We start from the raw sequence: 16785 nt of genomic DNA on the forward strand, positions 1-16785 counted from the left end.
AGTATCTAGGTGAAAGTGCTTTTTTGACGTGCCAATATCTGCCATTGAGCCCCATTGTAAATGTGTCAAATTTGAAAGCACTATATTTCTAAAACGATGAAACATTTCAAAGATTCCTTTTCAGGCAAACATGTCCACCGTAAGATGAACCTAAATAGGTTTGAATGGGGTTTCTAGGTGTAAGTATGTAGGACTAGTAGCATGCCAAAGTTTGTGCTATTGCCATTGGGAATGCATTGGGCGTTTAACTTAAATAACTCAGAAACTACAAAACATTTCAAAGTAAAAAGTTCCAGCATGTGTCTCCACAGAAAGCTGAATTATAAAAAGTGTGAATGGAGTTTCTAGGTGAAAGTGCTTTTTTGACGTGCCAATATCTGCCATTGAGCCCCATTGTAAATAGGTCAAATTTGAAAGCACTATATTTCTAAAACGATGAAACATTTCAAAGATTCCTTTTCAGGCAAACATGTCCACCGTAAGATAAACCTAAATAGGTTTGAATGGGGTTTCTAGGTGTAAGTATGTAGGACTAGTAGCATGCCAAAGTTTGTGCTATTGCCATTGGGAATGCATTGGGCGTTTAACTTAAATAACTCAGAAACTACAAAACATTTCAAAGTAAAAAGTTCCAGCATGTGTCTCCACAGAAAGCTGAATTATAAAAAGTGTGAATGGAGTTTCTAGGTGAAAGTGCTTTTTTGACGTGCCAATATCTGCCATTGAGCCCCATTGTAAATAGGTCAAATTTGAAAGCACTATATTTCTAAAACGATGAAACATTTCAAAGATTCCTTTTCAGGCAAACATGTCCACCGTAAGATAAACCTAAATAGGTTTGAATGGGGTTTCTAGGTGTAAGTATGTAGGACTAGTAGCATGCCAAAGTTTGTGCTATTGCCATTGGGAATGCATTGGGCGTTTAACTTAAATAACTCAGAAACTACAAAACATTTCAAAGTAAAAAGTTCCAGCATGTGTCTCCACAGAAAGCTGAATTATAAAAAGTGTGAATGGAGTTTCTAGGTGAAAGTGATTTTTTGACGTGCCAATATCTGCCATTGAGCCCCATTGTAAATGTCTCAAATTTGAAAGCACTATATTTCTAAAACGATGAAACATTTCAAAGATTCCTTTTCAGGCAAACATGTCCACCGTAAGATGAACCTAAATAGGTTTGAATGGGGTTTCTAGGTGTAAGTATGTAGGACTAGTAGCATGCCAAAGTTTGTGCTATTGCCATTGGGAATGCATTGGGCGTTTAACTTAAATAACTCAGAAACTACAAAACATTTCAAAGTAAAAAGTTCCAGCATGTGTCTCCACAGAAAGCTGAATTATAAAAAGTGTGAATGGAGTTTCTAGGTGAAAGTGCTTTTTTGACGTGCCAATATCTGCCATTGAGCCCCATTGTAAATGTCTCAAATTTGAAAGCACTATATTTCTAAAACGATGAAACATTTCAAAGATTCCTTTTCAGGCAAACATGTCCACCGTAAGATTAACCTAAATAGGTTTGAATGGGGTTTCTAGGTGTAAGTATGTAGGACTAGTAGCATGCCAAAGTTTGTGCTATTGCCATTGGGAATGCATTGGGCGTTTAACTTAAATAACTCAGAAACTACAAAACATTTCAAAGTAAAAAGTTCCAGCATGTGTCTCCACAGTAAGCTGAATTATAAAACGTGTGAATGGAGTTTCTAGGTGAAAGTGATTTTGACGTGCCACTATCTGCCATTGTAAATTTCTCACATTTAAAGCACTATATTTCTAAAACTATGAAACATTTCAAAGATTCCTTTTCAGGCAAACATGTCCACCGTAAGATGAACCTAAATAGGTTTGAATGGGGATTCTAGGTGTAAGTATGTAGGACTAGTAGCATGCCAAAGTTTGTGCTATTGCCATTGGGAATGCATTGGGCGTTTAACTTAAATAACTCAGAAACTACAAAACATTTCAAAGTAAAAAGTTCCAGCATGTGTCTCCACAGAATCCTGAATTATAAAGTGTGAATGGAGTTTCTAGGTGAAAGTGCTTTTTTGACGTGCCAATATCTGCCATTGAGCCCCATTGTAAATGTGTCAAATTTAAAAAGCACTATATTTCTAAAACGATGAAACATTTCAAAGATTCCTTTTCAGGCAAACATGTCCACCGTAAGATGAACCTAAATAGGTTTGAATGGGGTTTCTAGGTGTAAGTATGTAGGACTAGTAGCATGCCAAAGTTTGTGCTATTGCCATTGGGAATGCATTGGGCGTTTAACTTAAATAACTCAGAAACTACAAAACATTTCAAAGTAAAAAGTTCCAGCATGTGTCTCCACAGAAAGCTGAATTATAAAAAGTGTGAATGGAGTTTCTAGGTGAAAGTGCTTTTTTGACGTGCCAATATCTGCCATTGAGCCCCATTGTAAATGTGTCAAATTTGAAAGCACTATATTTCTAAAACGATGAAACATTTCAAAGATTCCTTTTCAGGCAAACATGTCCACCGTAAGATGAACCTAAATAGGTTTGAATGGGGTTTCTAGGTGTAAGTATGTAGGACTAGTAGCATGCCAAAGTTTGTGCTATTGCCATTGGGAATGCATTGGGCGTTTAACTTAAATAACTCAGAAACTACAAAACATTTCAAAGTAAAAAGTTCCAGCATGTGTCTCCACAGAAAGCTGAATTATAAAAAGTGTGAATGGAGTTTCTAGGTGAAAGTGCTTTTTTGACGTGCCAATATCTGCCATTGAGCCCCATTGTAAATGTCTCAAATTTGAAAGCACTATATTTCTAAAACGATGAAACATTTCAAAGATTCCTTTTCAGGCAAACATGTCCACCATAAGATGAACCTAAATAGGTTTGAATGGGGTTTCTAGGTGTAAGTATGTAGGACTAGTAGCATGCCAAAGTTTGTGCTATTGCCATTGGGAAAGCATTGGGCGTTTAACTTAAATAACTCAGAAACTACAAAACATTTCAAAGTAAAAAGTTCCAGCATGTGTCTCCACAGAAAGCTGAATTATAAAAAGTGTGAATGGAGTTTCTAGGTGAAAGTGCTTTTTTGACGTGCCAATATCTGCCATTGAGCCCCATTGTAAATGTCTCAAATTTGAAAGCACTATATTTCTAAAACGATGAAACATTTCAAAGATTCCTTTTCAGGCAAACATGTCCACCGTAAGATGAACCTAAATAGGTTTGAATGGGGTTTCTAGGTGTAAGTATGTAGGACTAGTAGCATGCCAAAGTTTGTGCTATTGCCATTGGGAATGCATTGGGCGTTTAACTTAAATAACTCAGAAACTACAAAACATTTCAAAGTAAAAAGTTCCAGCATGTGTCTCCACAGAAAGCTGAATTATAAAAAGTGTGAATGGAGTTTCTAGGTGAAAGTGCTTTTTTGACGTGCCAATATCTGCCATTGAGCCCCATTGTAAATGTGTCAAATTTGAAAGCACTATATTTCTAAAACGATGAAACATTTCAAAGATTCCTTTTCAGGCAAACATGTCCACCGTAAGATGAACCTAAATAGGTTTGAATGGGGTTTCTAGGTGTAAGTATGTAGGACTAGTAGCATGCCAAAGTTTGTGCTATTGCCATTGGGAATGCATTGGGCGTTTAACTTAAATAACTCAGAAACTACAAAACATTTCAAAGTAAAAGGTTCCAGCATGTGTCTCCACAGAAAGCTGAATTATAAAAAGTGTGAATGGAGTTTCTAGGTGAAAGTGCTTTTTTGACGTGCCAATATCTGCCATTGAGCCCCATTGTAAATGTCTCAAATTTGAAAGCACTATATTTCTAAAACGATGAAACATTTCAAAGATTCCTTTTCAGGCAAACATGTCCACCATAAGATGAACCTAAATAGGTTTGAATGGGGTTTCTAGGTGTAAGTATGTAGGACTAGTAGCATGCCAAAGTTTGTGCTATTGCCATTGGGAAAGCATTGGGCGTTTAACTTAAATAACTCAGAAACTACAAAACATTTCAAAGTAAAAAGTTCCAGCATGTGTCTCCACAGAAAGCTGAATTATAAAAAGTGTGAATGGAGTATCTAGGTGAAAGTGCTTTTTTGACGTGCCAATATCTGCCATTGAGCCCCATTGTAAATGTGTCAAATTTGAAAGCACTATATTTCTAAAACGATGAAACATTTCAAAGATTCCTTTTCAGGCAAACATGTCCACCGTAAGATGAACCTAAATAGGTTTGAATGGGGTTTCTAGGTGTAAGTATGTAGGACTAGTAGCATGCCAAAGTTTGTGCTATTGCCATTGGGAATGCATTGGGCGTTTAACTTAAATAACTCAGAAACTACAAAACATTTCAAAGTAAAAAGTTCCAGCATGTGTCTCCACAGAAAGCTGAATTATAAAAAGTGTGAATGGAGTTTCTAGGTGAAAGTGCTTTTTTGACGTGCCAATATCTGCCATTGAGCCCCATTGTAAATGTGTCAAATTTGAAAGCACTATATTTCTAAAACGATGAAACATTTCAAAGATTCCTTTTCAGGCAAACATGTCCACCGTAAGATGAACCTAAATAGGTTTGAATGGGGTTTCTAGGTGTAAGTATGTAGGACTAGTAGCATGCCAAAGTTTGTGCTATTGCCATTGGGAATGCATTGGGCGTTTAACTTAAATAACTCAGAAACTACAAAACATTTCAAAGTAAAAAGTTCCAGCATGTGTCTCCACAGAAAGCTGAATTATAAAAAGTGTGAATGGAGTTTCTAGGTGAAAGTGCTTTTTTGACGTGCCAATATCTGCCATTGAGCCCCATTGTAAATGTCTGAAATTTGAAAGCACTATATTTCTAAAACGATGAAACATTTCAAAGATTCCTTTTCAGGCAAACATGTCCACCATAAGATGAACCTAAATAGGTTTGAATGGGGTTTCTAGGTGTAAGTATGTAGGACTAGTAGCATGCCAAAGTTTGTGCTATTGCCATTGGGAAAGCATTGGGCGTTTAACTTAAATAACTCAGAAACTACAAAACATTTCAAAGTAAAAAGTTCCAGCATGTGTCTCCACAGAAAGCTGAATTATAAAAAGTGTGAATGGAGTATCTAGGTGAAAGTGCTTTTTTGACGTGCCAATATCTGCCATTGAGCCCCATTGTAAATGTGTCAAATTTGAAAGCACTATATTTCTAAAACGATGAAACATTTCAAAGATTCCTTTTCAGGCAAACATGTCCACCGTAAGATGAACCTAAATAGGTTTGAATGGGGTTTCTAGGTGTAAGTATGTAGGACTAGTAGCATGCCAAAGTTTGTGCTATTGCCATTGGGAATGCATTGGGCGTTTAACTTAAATAACTCAGAAACTACAAAACATTTCAAAGTAAAAAGTTCCAGCATGTGTCTCCACAGAAAGCTGAATTATAAAAAGTGTGAATGGAGTTTCTAGGTGAAAGTGCTTTTTTGACGTGCCAATATCTGCCATTGAGCCCCATTGTAAATAGGTCAAATTTGAAAGCACTATATTTCTAAAACGATGAAACATTTCAAAGATTCCTTTTCAGGCAAACATGTCCACCGTAAGATAAACCTAAATAGGTTTGAATGGGGTTTCTAGGTGTAAGTATGTAGGACTAGTAGCATGCCAAAGTTTGTGCTATTGCCATTGGGAATGCATTGGGCGTTTAACTTAAATAACTCAGAAACTACAAAACATTTCAAAGTAAAAAGTTCCAGCATGTGTCTCCACAGAAAGCTGAATTATAAAAAGTGTGAATGGAGTTTCTAGGTGAAAGTGCTTTTTTGACGTGCCAATATCTGCCATTGAGCCCCATTGTAAATAGGTCAAATTTGAAAGCACTATATTTCTAAAACGATGAAACATTTCAAAGATTCCTTTTCAGGCAAACATGTCCACCGTAAGATAAACCTAAATAGGTTTGAATGGGGTTTCTAGGTGTAAGTATGTAGGACTAGTAGCATGCCAAAGTTTGTGCTATTGCCATTGGGAATGCATTGGGCGTTTAACTTAAATAACTCAGAAACTACAAAACATTTCAAAGTAAAAAGTTCCAGCATGTGTCTCCACAGAAAGCTGAATTATAAAAAGTGTGAATGGAGTTTCTAGGTGAAAGTGATTTTTTGACGTGCCAATATCTGCCATTGAGCCCCATTGTAAATGTCTCAAATTTGAAAGCACTATATTTCTAAAACGATGAAACATTTCAAAGATTCCTTTTCAGGCAAACATGTCCACCGTAAGATGAACCTAAATAGGTTTGAATGGGGTTTCTAGGTGTAAGTATGTAGGACTAGTAGCATGCCAAAGTTTGTGCTATTGCCATTGGGAATGCATTGGGCGTTTAACTTAAATAACTCAGAAACTACAAAACATTTCAAAGTAAAAAGTTCCAGCATGTGTCTCCACAGAAAGCTGAATTATAAAAAGTGTGAATGGAGTTTCTAGGTGAAAGTGCTTTTTTGACGTGCCAATATCTGCCATTGAGCCCCATTGTAAATGTCTCAAATTTGAAAGCACTATATTTCTAAAACGATGAAACATTTCAAAGATTCCTTTTCAGGCAAACATGTCCACCGTAAGATGAACCTAAATAGGTTTGAATGGGGTTTCTAGGTGTAAGTATGTAGGACTAGTAGCATGCCAAAGTTTGTGCTATTGCCATTGGGAATGCATTGGGCGTTTAACTTAAATAACTCAGAAACTACAAAACATTTCAAAGTAAAAAGTTCCAGCATGTGTCTCCACAGTAAGCTGAATTATAAAACGTGTGAATGGAGTTTCTAGGTGAAAGTGATTTTGACGTGCCACTATCTGCCATTGTAAATTTCTCACATTTAAAGCACTATATTTCTAAAACTATGAAACATTTCAAAGATTCCTTTTCAGGCAAACATGTCCACCGTAAGATGAACCTAAATAGGTTTGAATGGGGATTCTAGGTGTAAGTATGTAGGACTAGTAGCATGCCAAAGTTATAATTTTTTTCGGACCATCAACTATAGCATGTCGTTTTTCGTGATTTAGGACTATTTGAAAAAAAGATGAAAATCATGAAAAAACGACATACTATGGTCATGGTTTCGGATGGCATACTATAGCATGTAGTTTTCCATGATTTTGGAGGATTTGAAAAAAAGATGAAAATCATGAAAAATCGACATACTATAGTCCATGGTTTGGGACGGCATAATATATTTAGTCATATTTTCATGATTTTGGTACACTATGTCAGAGACAGGACTTGAACCTGCAGCCACCTGATTCCCAGGCAGGCTCTGTACCCAGTGAGCCACTGTGCATGCTGTTCTTAAAAGGCCGAATAGATAATGACAGAAGAGCCAGAGACTTGTTTCCATTGTGGTTCATAAACATTCAAACGTCTAGAGATAAACAACAGCAAAAGAAACAATAGACAAATCTCCTGTTATTTTATTTTTTGTGTTTTATTTTTGTATCAATGTTGTACTCAAAGGGAACAGCAGACTGTGTTGTGGCAGGTAGCAAGTAGATCAGTGACTTAGCACACTGGCTGCATGATCTGGAGATTGTGGGTTCAAATCCCACTCAAATCTTTACTTGCCAAAATCTGCCATTGACCCCCATTCTGAATTTCTCAAATTTAAAAGCACTATATTTCTAAAACTATGAAACATTTCAAAGATTCCTTTTCAGGCAAACATGTCCACTGTAAGATGAACCTAAATAGGTATGAATGGGGTTTCTAGGTGTAAGTATGTAGGACTAGTAGCATGCCAAAGTTTGTGCTATTGCCATTGGGAATGCATTGGGCGTTTAACTTAAATAACTCAGAAACTACAAAACATTTCAAAGTAAAAAGTTCCAGCATGTGTCTCCACAGAAAGCTGAATTATAAAAAGTGTGAATGGAGTTTCTAGGTGAAAGTGCTTTTTTGACGTGCCAATATCTGCCATTGAGCCCCATTGTAAATGTCTCAAATTTGAAAGCACTATATTTATAAAACGATGAAACATTTCAAAGATTCCTTTTCAGGCAAACATGTCCACCGTAAGATGAACCTAAATAGGTTTGAATGGGGTTTCTAGGTGTAAGTATGTAGGACTAGTAGCATGCCAAAGTTTGTGCTATTGCCATTGGGAATGCATTGGGCGTTTAACTTAAATAACTCAGAAACTACAAAACATTTCAAAGTAAAAAGTTCCAGCATGTGTCTCCACAGAAAGCTGAATTATAAAAAGTGTGAATGGAGTTTCTAGGTGAAAGTGCTTTTTTGACGTGCCAATATCTGCCATTGAGCCCCATTGTAAATGTGTCAAATTTGAAAGCACTATATTTCTAAAACGATGAAACATTTCAAAGATTCCTTTTCAGGCAAACATGTCCACCGTAAGATGAACCTAAATAGGTTTGAATGGGGTTTCTAGGTGTAAGTATGTAGGACTAGTAGCATGCCAAAGTTTGTGCTATTGCCATAGGGAATGCATTGGGCGTTTAACTTAAATAACTCAGAAACTACAAAACATTTCAAAGTAAAAAGTTCCAGCATGTGTCTCCACAGAAAGCTGAATTATAAAAAGTGGGAATGGAGTTTCTAGGTGAAAGTGCTTTTTTGACGTGCCAATATCTGCCATTGAGCCCCATTGTAAATGTGTCAAATTTGAAAGCACTATATTTCTAAAACGATGAAACATTTCAAAGATTCCTTTTCAGGCAAACATGTCCACCGTAAGATGAACCTAAATAGGTTTGAATGGGGTTTCTAGGTGTAAGTATGTAGGACTAGTAGCATGCCAAAGTTTGTGCTATTGCCATTGGGAATGCATTGGGCGTTTAACTTAAATAACTCAGAAACTACAAAACATTTCAAAGTAAAAAGTTCCAGCATGTGTCTCCACAGAAAGCTGAATTATAAAAAGTGTGAATGGAGTTTCTAGGTGAAAGTGCTTTTTTGACGTGCCAATATCTGCCATTGAGCCCCATTGTAAATAGGTCAAATTTGAAAGCACTATATTTCTAAAACGATGAAACATTTCAAAGATTCCTTTTCAGGCAAACATGTCCACCGTAAGATAAACCTAAATAGGTTTGAATGGGGTTTCTAGGTGTAAGTATGTAGGACTAGTAGCATGCCAAAGTTTGTGCTATTGCCATTGGGAATGCATTGGGCGTTTAACTTAAATAACTCAGAAACTACAAAACATTTCAAAGTAAAAAGTTCCAGCATGTGTCTCCACAGAAAGCTGAATTATAAAAAGTGTGAATGGAGTTTCTAGGTGAAAGTGCTTTTTTGACGTGCCAATATCTGCCATTGAGCCCCATTGTAAATGTCTCAAATTTGAAAGCACTATATTTCTAAAACGATGAAACATTTCAAAGATTCCTTTTCAGGCAAACATGTCCACCGTAAGATGAACCTAAATAGGTTTGAATGGGGATTCTAGGTGTAAGTATGTAGGACTAGTAGCATGCCAAAGTTATAATTTTTTTCGGACCATCAACTATAGCATGTCGTTTTTCGTGATTTAGGACTATTTGAAAAAAAGATGAAAATCATGAAAAAACGACATACTATGGTCATGGTTTCGGATGGCATACTATAGCATGTAGTTTTCCATGATTTTGGAGGATTTGAAAAAAAGATGAAAATCATGAAAAATCGACATACTATAGTCCATGGTTTGGGACGGCATAATATATTTTGTCATATTTTCATGATTTTGGTACACTATGTCAGAGCCAGGACTTGAACCTGCAGCCTCCTGATTCCCAGGCAGGCTCTGTACCCAGTGAGCCACTGTGCATGCTGTTCTTACAAGGCCGAATAGATAATGACAGAAGAGCCAGAGACTTGTTTCCATTGTGGTTCATAAACATTCAAACGTCTAGAGATAAACAACAGCAAAAGAAACAATAGACAAATCTCCTGTTATTTTATTTTTTGTATTTTATTTTTGTATCAATGTTGTTCTCAAAGGGAACAGCAGACTGTGTTGTGGCAGGTAGCAAGTAGATCAGTGACTTAGCACACTGGCTGCATGATCTGGAGATTGTGGGTTCAAATCCCACTCAAATCTTTACTAGCCAAAATCTGCCATTGACCCCCATTCTAAATTTCTCAAATTTAAAGCACTATATTTCTAAAATTATGAAACATTTCAAAGATTCCTTTTCAGGCAAACATGTCCACCGTAAGATGAACCTAAATAGGTTTGAATGGGGTTTCTAGGTGTTACGGCCGGGCTCCACCGGGCGCGTCAGCGTCGCGTCTCCGTCACCGTCAGGGAATGTTCCCTTTTTAATCAATGAAGGGTGGCTCCACTGCCCGCGTTGACGGAGACGCGACGCGTGCATTAAAATTGAACCGGTGCGTTTTTTGACGCGACGCAGACGCAGACGCAACGCAACGCGTCCGGTGGAGCCCTGGCGTAAGTATGTAGGACTAGTAGCATGCCAAAGTTTGTGCTATTGCCATTGGGAATGCATTGGGCGTTTAACTTAAATAACTCAGAAACTACAAAACATTTCAAAGTAAAACGTTCCAGCATGTTCCACAGTAAGCTGAATTATAAAAAGTGTGAATGGAGTTTCTAGGTGAAAGTGCTTTTTTGACGTGCCAATAGCTGCCATTGAGCCCCATTATGAATTTCTCAAATTTGAAAGCACTATTTCAAGGTTCAAGGTTCAAGGTTGTCTTTATTGCTAAAACATTTCAAAGATTCCTTTTCAGGCAAACATGTCCCCCGTAAGATGAACCTAAGTAGGTTTGAATGGGGTTTCTAGGTGTAAGTATGTAGGACTAGTAGCGTGATGACGAGTATAATAAATTGGAAGAAAAGTAACGAGTGTGTGTTCTGGTCCTGTTGATTGAGCAGAGCAGGACCTATAAACCTTGAAGGTTTATAGGTCCTTCTCAGCTCAATCAACAGGACCAGAACACACCTGGGCTGGCTGCCAGGATCACATCCACCAATGGGGAGGTTGTCTGTGTCCTGTCATGGTTTCTCCTCTGTATTATCTGATTAACATCCACAATAACACTTAAAAGCACTAAAGACACCTTTGATGCACAGCACCATTCAAATGCTCTGTACATGATCCCAAGGCCCCATTTGAAAAGTGACACTCTCTAATCCTTTCTTTTCAGATATTGAAGAGGCTTTGGATGTATAGTGGTTAATTAGAGTAGTCAGCTGTAGGGTGGGGGTAAGGAACTGTGATGGGAGTGGGACATTGTGCATTCGTTTGTTTAACTGTATGTAATGTTTTTTTGTTTTTTTAGTATTTATGGGTTATTTCCTGATGTTTCTTCGAATATTTTGTTTAGTATTTGTGCTGCCATGGGGTTGTGGGGGGGGAAATATATGTGAATAATTGCTTTGAAAATACTATATTGTAAAGAAAAATCAATAAACATGTGTTTTTTAAAAAGAAAAATCCTCGCTTTTCATCATTTATAGCCCATGGGCTATCGGACAGCATACTATAGCACACCGTTTTTCATCGTTTTTGAGGATTTGAAAAAAAGACGAAAATCACTCGAGACCATGGACTATAGCCCATGGTTTCGGCATACTACAGCATTTTTTAATTAGTTTTGTATTTATGGGCATTTCCTGATGTTTCTTCGAAGATTTTGTTTAGTATTTGGTTTAGTATAGTATGCCTCGAACAGGCATACTATAGCACACCGTTTTTCATCATTTTTGAGGATTTGAAAAAAAGACGAAAATCACTCGAGACCTCGGGGTGATTTTCGTCTTTCTTTCAAATCCTCGTTTTTCATCTTTTTTGATCATGGGCTATAGCCCATGGTCTCGGACGGCATACTATAGCACGGCGTTTTTCATCATTTTTGAGGATTAAAAAAAAAGATGAAAATCACTCAGCCCAGGGATTTTTGTATTTTTTTTCAAATCCTCGTTTTTCACGGCATACTATAGCACGCCGTTTTTCTACATTTTTGAGGATTCGAAAAAAAGACGAAAATCACTCCGAGACCATGGACTATAAATCTGTAATCCAATCAATCGTAACTAGCAGCACAGCCAGGTAGGCAGCTCTTTTACTTATTGCTTTCCTCACAACAGTCCAGGATAAAAGGCATTTTATCAACATTGTTCCATCATCCACAATCTACCTTCTCTTTCTTTCTTTCACTCCCCAACCCCCTCTACGTCTCATCGCTTCAGCCACTCTAATCACTTCCTCCTCCACTCCTGGAGGCTGCTTGCCATTATCACTACCCCCTATAACTACCCCCTTCCTCCTCTCTCACCCTCTGGCTGAGATACCAGTGGTGCATCAATAACCTCTGCATCCTGACAGCATGCTTCCCGCCTCTCCCCTTCTAATCCTGTCTTTTTGCCCCATCAAGACATTCTCTCCCATCCTTCCATCCATCTTTCCTTCCATCTCTCTGTGACACAGTCATCCCTCTCACTCCTCCTCCTCCACTCATCTCCTCCGTCTTTCCTGCCAGAACTCCACCCCAACAACTACCTCTGTGTACCTTTGTTGCTTCCTTGGACAAGCATCAGGGCCGGATCTACCATATGGGCACTTTGGGCACGTGCCCAGGGGCCCTTGGGCACCAGGGGCCCCTCAAAAAACAAAAACAAAAAAAAAAGTTTAGCTCCACAGAAAATGTCCCTGCTAATCCGAATGAAATAATAGATTGGCTGTCACTCTGGGGGGGGGGGGGGGGGGGGGTAGGCGACCAGAAATAGGCCAATATAACGGCATAAAACTTCCCCAAAACAGCAAAAATGTTGCGCGTGTTATACGCGCGCACACAAAGATTTACGTGTGCATGTAAAGGGGGGGCCCTTCGAGCTTCAGTGCCCAGGGGCCCTCAGAGGTGTTAATCCGGCCCTGACAAGCATGGATGACAAAGACAAGGTCAGCGATTCACGGTTGCAACAGGGGTCCATCCAATCTTAAAACTGCTCACTCTCGTGGTACCTTGAGGCAACTTTAGATAAAAGCATCCATCACACGTTGGTGTGTTCATAATTCAGTATACACCCACATCCCCAGCACACTCACCAGCAGTGCAGAACTCGATGATCTCGCTCCACTCTGACACGGCGTAGTCACCATCTGTCTGCTTGGACGCAGTCTGGACGGCCACTGTGTACTCGGTGCGGGGGCTCAGGAACCAGTGGCCCCGCACTGTCATGGGCAGGGGCACCGCCTTGGCCACCAGCTTGGTGGGCACATCCTGAAGGAAGAGAGAAGGAGACTTTAAAAAAACATTCTTTTGAACCAGGCCTAGATGGATTATTGATAGCCACTCCTATGCCCAGCTTGTGTTTGTGTGTACCCATATTGATCTTAGCTGTGTGTATACTAAAAAAATCACACCCGTGTGAAGTGAGGGGCGCTAATATATTAAAGTCTAACTCATGTTGATTAGGTGATGTAATGGTGATACAAACATTAAACGCCATTAACAATAAAGAGACAAGATGACGTAAACGACAAATCATGGCGTAAATTTTCCCTTCATTGTCAATGTGTTTACTAAACAAACTTTGAACTAAAGACAAACATTAAACCTGTGTATAGGAGGGGCTAGCTCCCCTCAACATAATGTAACTCCCCCAGCAACGGCGGTACAGTTAGCTATGGAGCCTTGTACCCACCTTAGCGGGTCATTGATTGGACTAGAGAATTACAGGAGCCCCTGCCTAGCAACCATGGCAGCACATTAATCCACCAACGGAGGACCACCATAACAACACTGGTAGGGGGTCTATACCTTCACACAGAGCAGAGACAGCAACACTTCCTATCAGGTTTGCTTTTAGCTGTGGGAAAGAAGGCAGGAGGCTGATGAAACTGGGCTGCAAGATCACCATCCCGATTCATTAGCCTAACTGCTCAGAACTGCCGTCTCTGACCACCGCTGCTGCACTTATTCTCTGGGAGAGTGTTGGGTTCTGTGTGTGTTGGGTTCTGTGTGTGTTGGGTTCTGTGTGTGTTGGGTTCTGTGTGTGTTGGGTTCTGTGTGTGTTGGGTTCTGTGTGTTGGGTTCTGTGTGTTGGGTTCTGTGTGTTGGGTTCTGTGCGTTGGGTTCTGTGTGTTGGGTTCTGTGCGTTGGGTTCTGTGCGTTGGGTTCTGTGTGTTGGGTTCTGTGCGTTGGGTTCTGTGTGTTGGGTTCTCATATTTGCCTTTTATAATGCTTGGAGCTGGAGCTCATCGTGGAGCCTTGGAACAATACAAGGCCTTGTTAAGAAGAGTCTATTCTCATACCAACTATAAATGAATGGATTGATTTAATCTATAGTATATTTATTATGGAGAGAATTACATTCAGCTTTAGAGGTCAAGTTGAAGTCTTCACAGATAACTGGTTTAGATGGATTGCTCATGTCTCTACCATAAGACCTGATTTTGTTTAAATTCAGTTTAACCTGTAGAAAGAGATGCACCTAAGTAAATCCATCTCTGAGTTATATAGTGCCATTTCAGATGCTAAAAATGAAAGCACGTTGTACATCAAAGAGAGATGGGAGAGGGATGCAGGAATTGTACTCTCAGAGGAAGTATGGGGAGGGATCTGGGAGTTCCAGTCTACCTCAACCTGTTCTATGGACTTGAGAGAGCATTGTTAGAAAAATATTATTAGATATTTTAAGACCCCGTATCAGGAAAAATACAAAGGCGATGATAGGCTGTGCTGGAGGCAGTGTGGGGCAAAGAAAGCCAACCACATTTTCTGGGGGTGCCCCAAGTTGAGGGTGTTTTGGAACAATATTCACAAATCACTGTGTTCAGTATTTAATACTCCAATACCTTTTAACTTCACAACCTTGTACCTGGGCCACATTGAATGTCTTAACCAGTCGAGATACACAAAGCTACTGCAGGTGCTCTTGGCAGCCAGCAAAAAGTCAATAACAAGAAGATGGCTAACCCCAATCACACCCACAATGGACGATTGTCACGGAATAGTCCTGGATATTTTCAAAATGGAAAAATTAACATACATCCTAAGAACTAGACTAGACAATTTCTACCAAATTTGGAACAACTGGATAGTACACATTGCCCCTCTGAGAGCTGACTTTGTGTGATCTCACTGGTCCTGATAGCCTGCTTTATGATCTTTGTAGAAAATGTTTAAGACACCCTTCCTCTTCTCATGGTCGAAATCCAAAGCTGTTTTGTTTTTATCCCCCTCAGAAATATTGTAAATACTTTAGTTTCTTGGTTGTTGTTGTTTTTTTTGTCTTTGTCTTTTTCTTTTATCTGCCCACTCTTTCTTCTTTTTCTCCTTCTGAAATGTACACTCTGAAGCGATATTGCCCTTTGCCCCTGTTAAGTGTTACTTGATGCCATATGTAGTCCTGAAGAAAGCAAGGATGTTACAGAGACACTGGAGATGGAGTCACTTGGAGGGGGAGGGAGGGAAGAGGGGTGAAAAAAAAATCCTGGGAACTGCACTTGTGTCCTATGTATGCATAGAAATGCTGATATTGTACTGCTTTTTCCAAATAAAATAAATATTATTAAAAAAAGAAACAGATGCACCTGTTCGAGGTACTTATGAATTATGATCATCAATAGAGAAGAGAGGCAGATATCTCCCCTTGTGTGTATTGTACGTATATTGTCTTGTTTTGTTTTGGTTGTATGTATTGTCAATTGTCAGTCGTTTCATTTACATGTATGTTTGATTAAAATTCAATAAAAAGTAAAAAAAAAAGAACAGAAAAAAAAGAATATTCTCTATTCACTAAGAATTAAATCCTCCAAAACTACTTTGAATGAGGGACGTTAAAGGTATATTTCACTTAGAAAAAAACCCTTTTCATTTTATCGTCTACTCAGGCTACACACCCCAGAGTTGCTCCAGTCAGTATTTAGATATTTGATATTCATTTTAACTGCCCCGCCCCCTTCCTATACAAACCCATTATACAGTAACTTCAAACTCCATTTTAACCATGATGGATTAATCGAAAATACCCGCCTGGTGACTGATATTGTCCTTCTAATAATGTGAGTGGGCCGTGTTTTTTTCATTTCCTTTTCTCATTCATTTTGAATAATTCTTTTTGATTTTTTTGTCTCCTCTGACCTCCTCCTGGAGGAGGTTAAATGAAAAAAGTAAATGAAAAAACATGCCCCCCTCATGTATTAGAAGGACAATATCAGAGCAGTATTCAAGCTGGTCGGCTAGGTGCAGAGAGCGATCTGACTTAAAAATTTGGATGATGAAATGGTCTTGGTTTGGTGGTGCGACAGTTGTAGTTAGTGTTTCAAATGAGTCCTGTAATTTGCAATATCGTTGAAATGTGGGATTTTTGCATGCCATCATGTTTGTTGGGGCAACGGATTCGTATGAAAATCAACCGACAATATTAATCACCAGTCGGTTACTTATCACTCGAATGCAATCGAGCCAGCAGGCTCGTCCTGGAGCAGATTGGCTGCGATTAGGAAACACATTGTCCGACTATTACTAACCCTAAATCTAACCCTAACTCTAACCCTAACCCTGACCTCAGTTTTAACCGGCCACGTAAGTCCCCTAACCTCATATCAGTCTTAACCGGCCACGTAAGTCCCCTAACCTCATATCAGTCTTAAATGACAACTTTAGTTTTTTTCAACCAAGGTTCATGTTTTAGGTTGTTATTAGAGAAAGTAAAAGATGAGTGTTATTTCTTTTCATTTGCTGCTTTCTTTTGTTTTAGGGATTTTAGCTGTTTTTGACAGGGGGCGGGGGCATTCGAGCATGGGGCTAAATATGTTTTTTTTTTTTTACAACATTTTATAGCGATTTCTTTTTTAATTATTTACTATAG

The 16785-nt window shown here is 38.8% G+C and overlaps 1 protein-coding gene across 1 annotated transcript in view; it reads right to left on the reverse strand.

The window, feature by feature from the left end:
• Window positions 1–16785, reverse strand: part of phyhiplb (phytanoyl-CoA 2-hydroxylase interacting protein-like b) — an 83129-nt gene that overhangs the window by 49752 nt on the left and 16592 nt on the right. Inside the window, exon 3 of the mRNA XM_079512271.1 lies at window positions 13016–13190. Within this exon, the coding sequence (XP_079368397.1) occupies window positions 13016–13190 (175 nt within the window). The remainder of the gene's footprint in view (window positions 1–13015; window positions 13191–16785) is intronic.

The sequence above is a fragment of the Electrona antarctica genome (assembly GCF_951216825.1).
Source record: "Electrona antarctica genome assembly, chromosome: 10".
In the NCBI taxonomy this organism is placed as follows: Eukaryota; Metazoa; Chordata; class Actinopteri; order Myctophiformes; family Myctophidae; genus Electrona; species Electrona antarctica.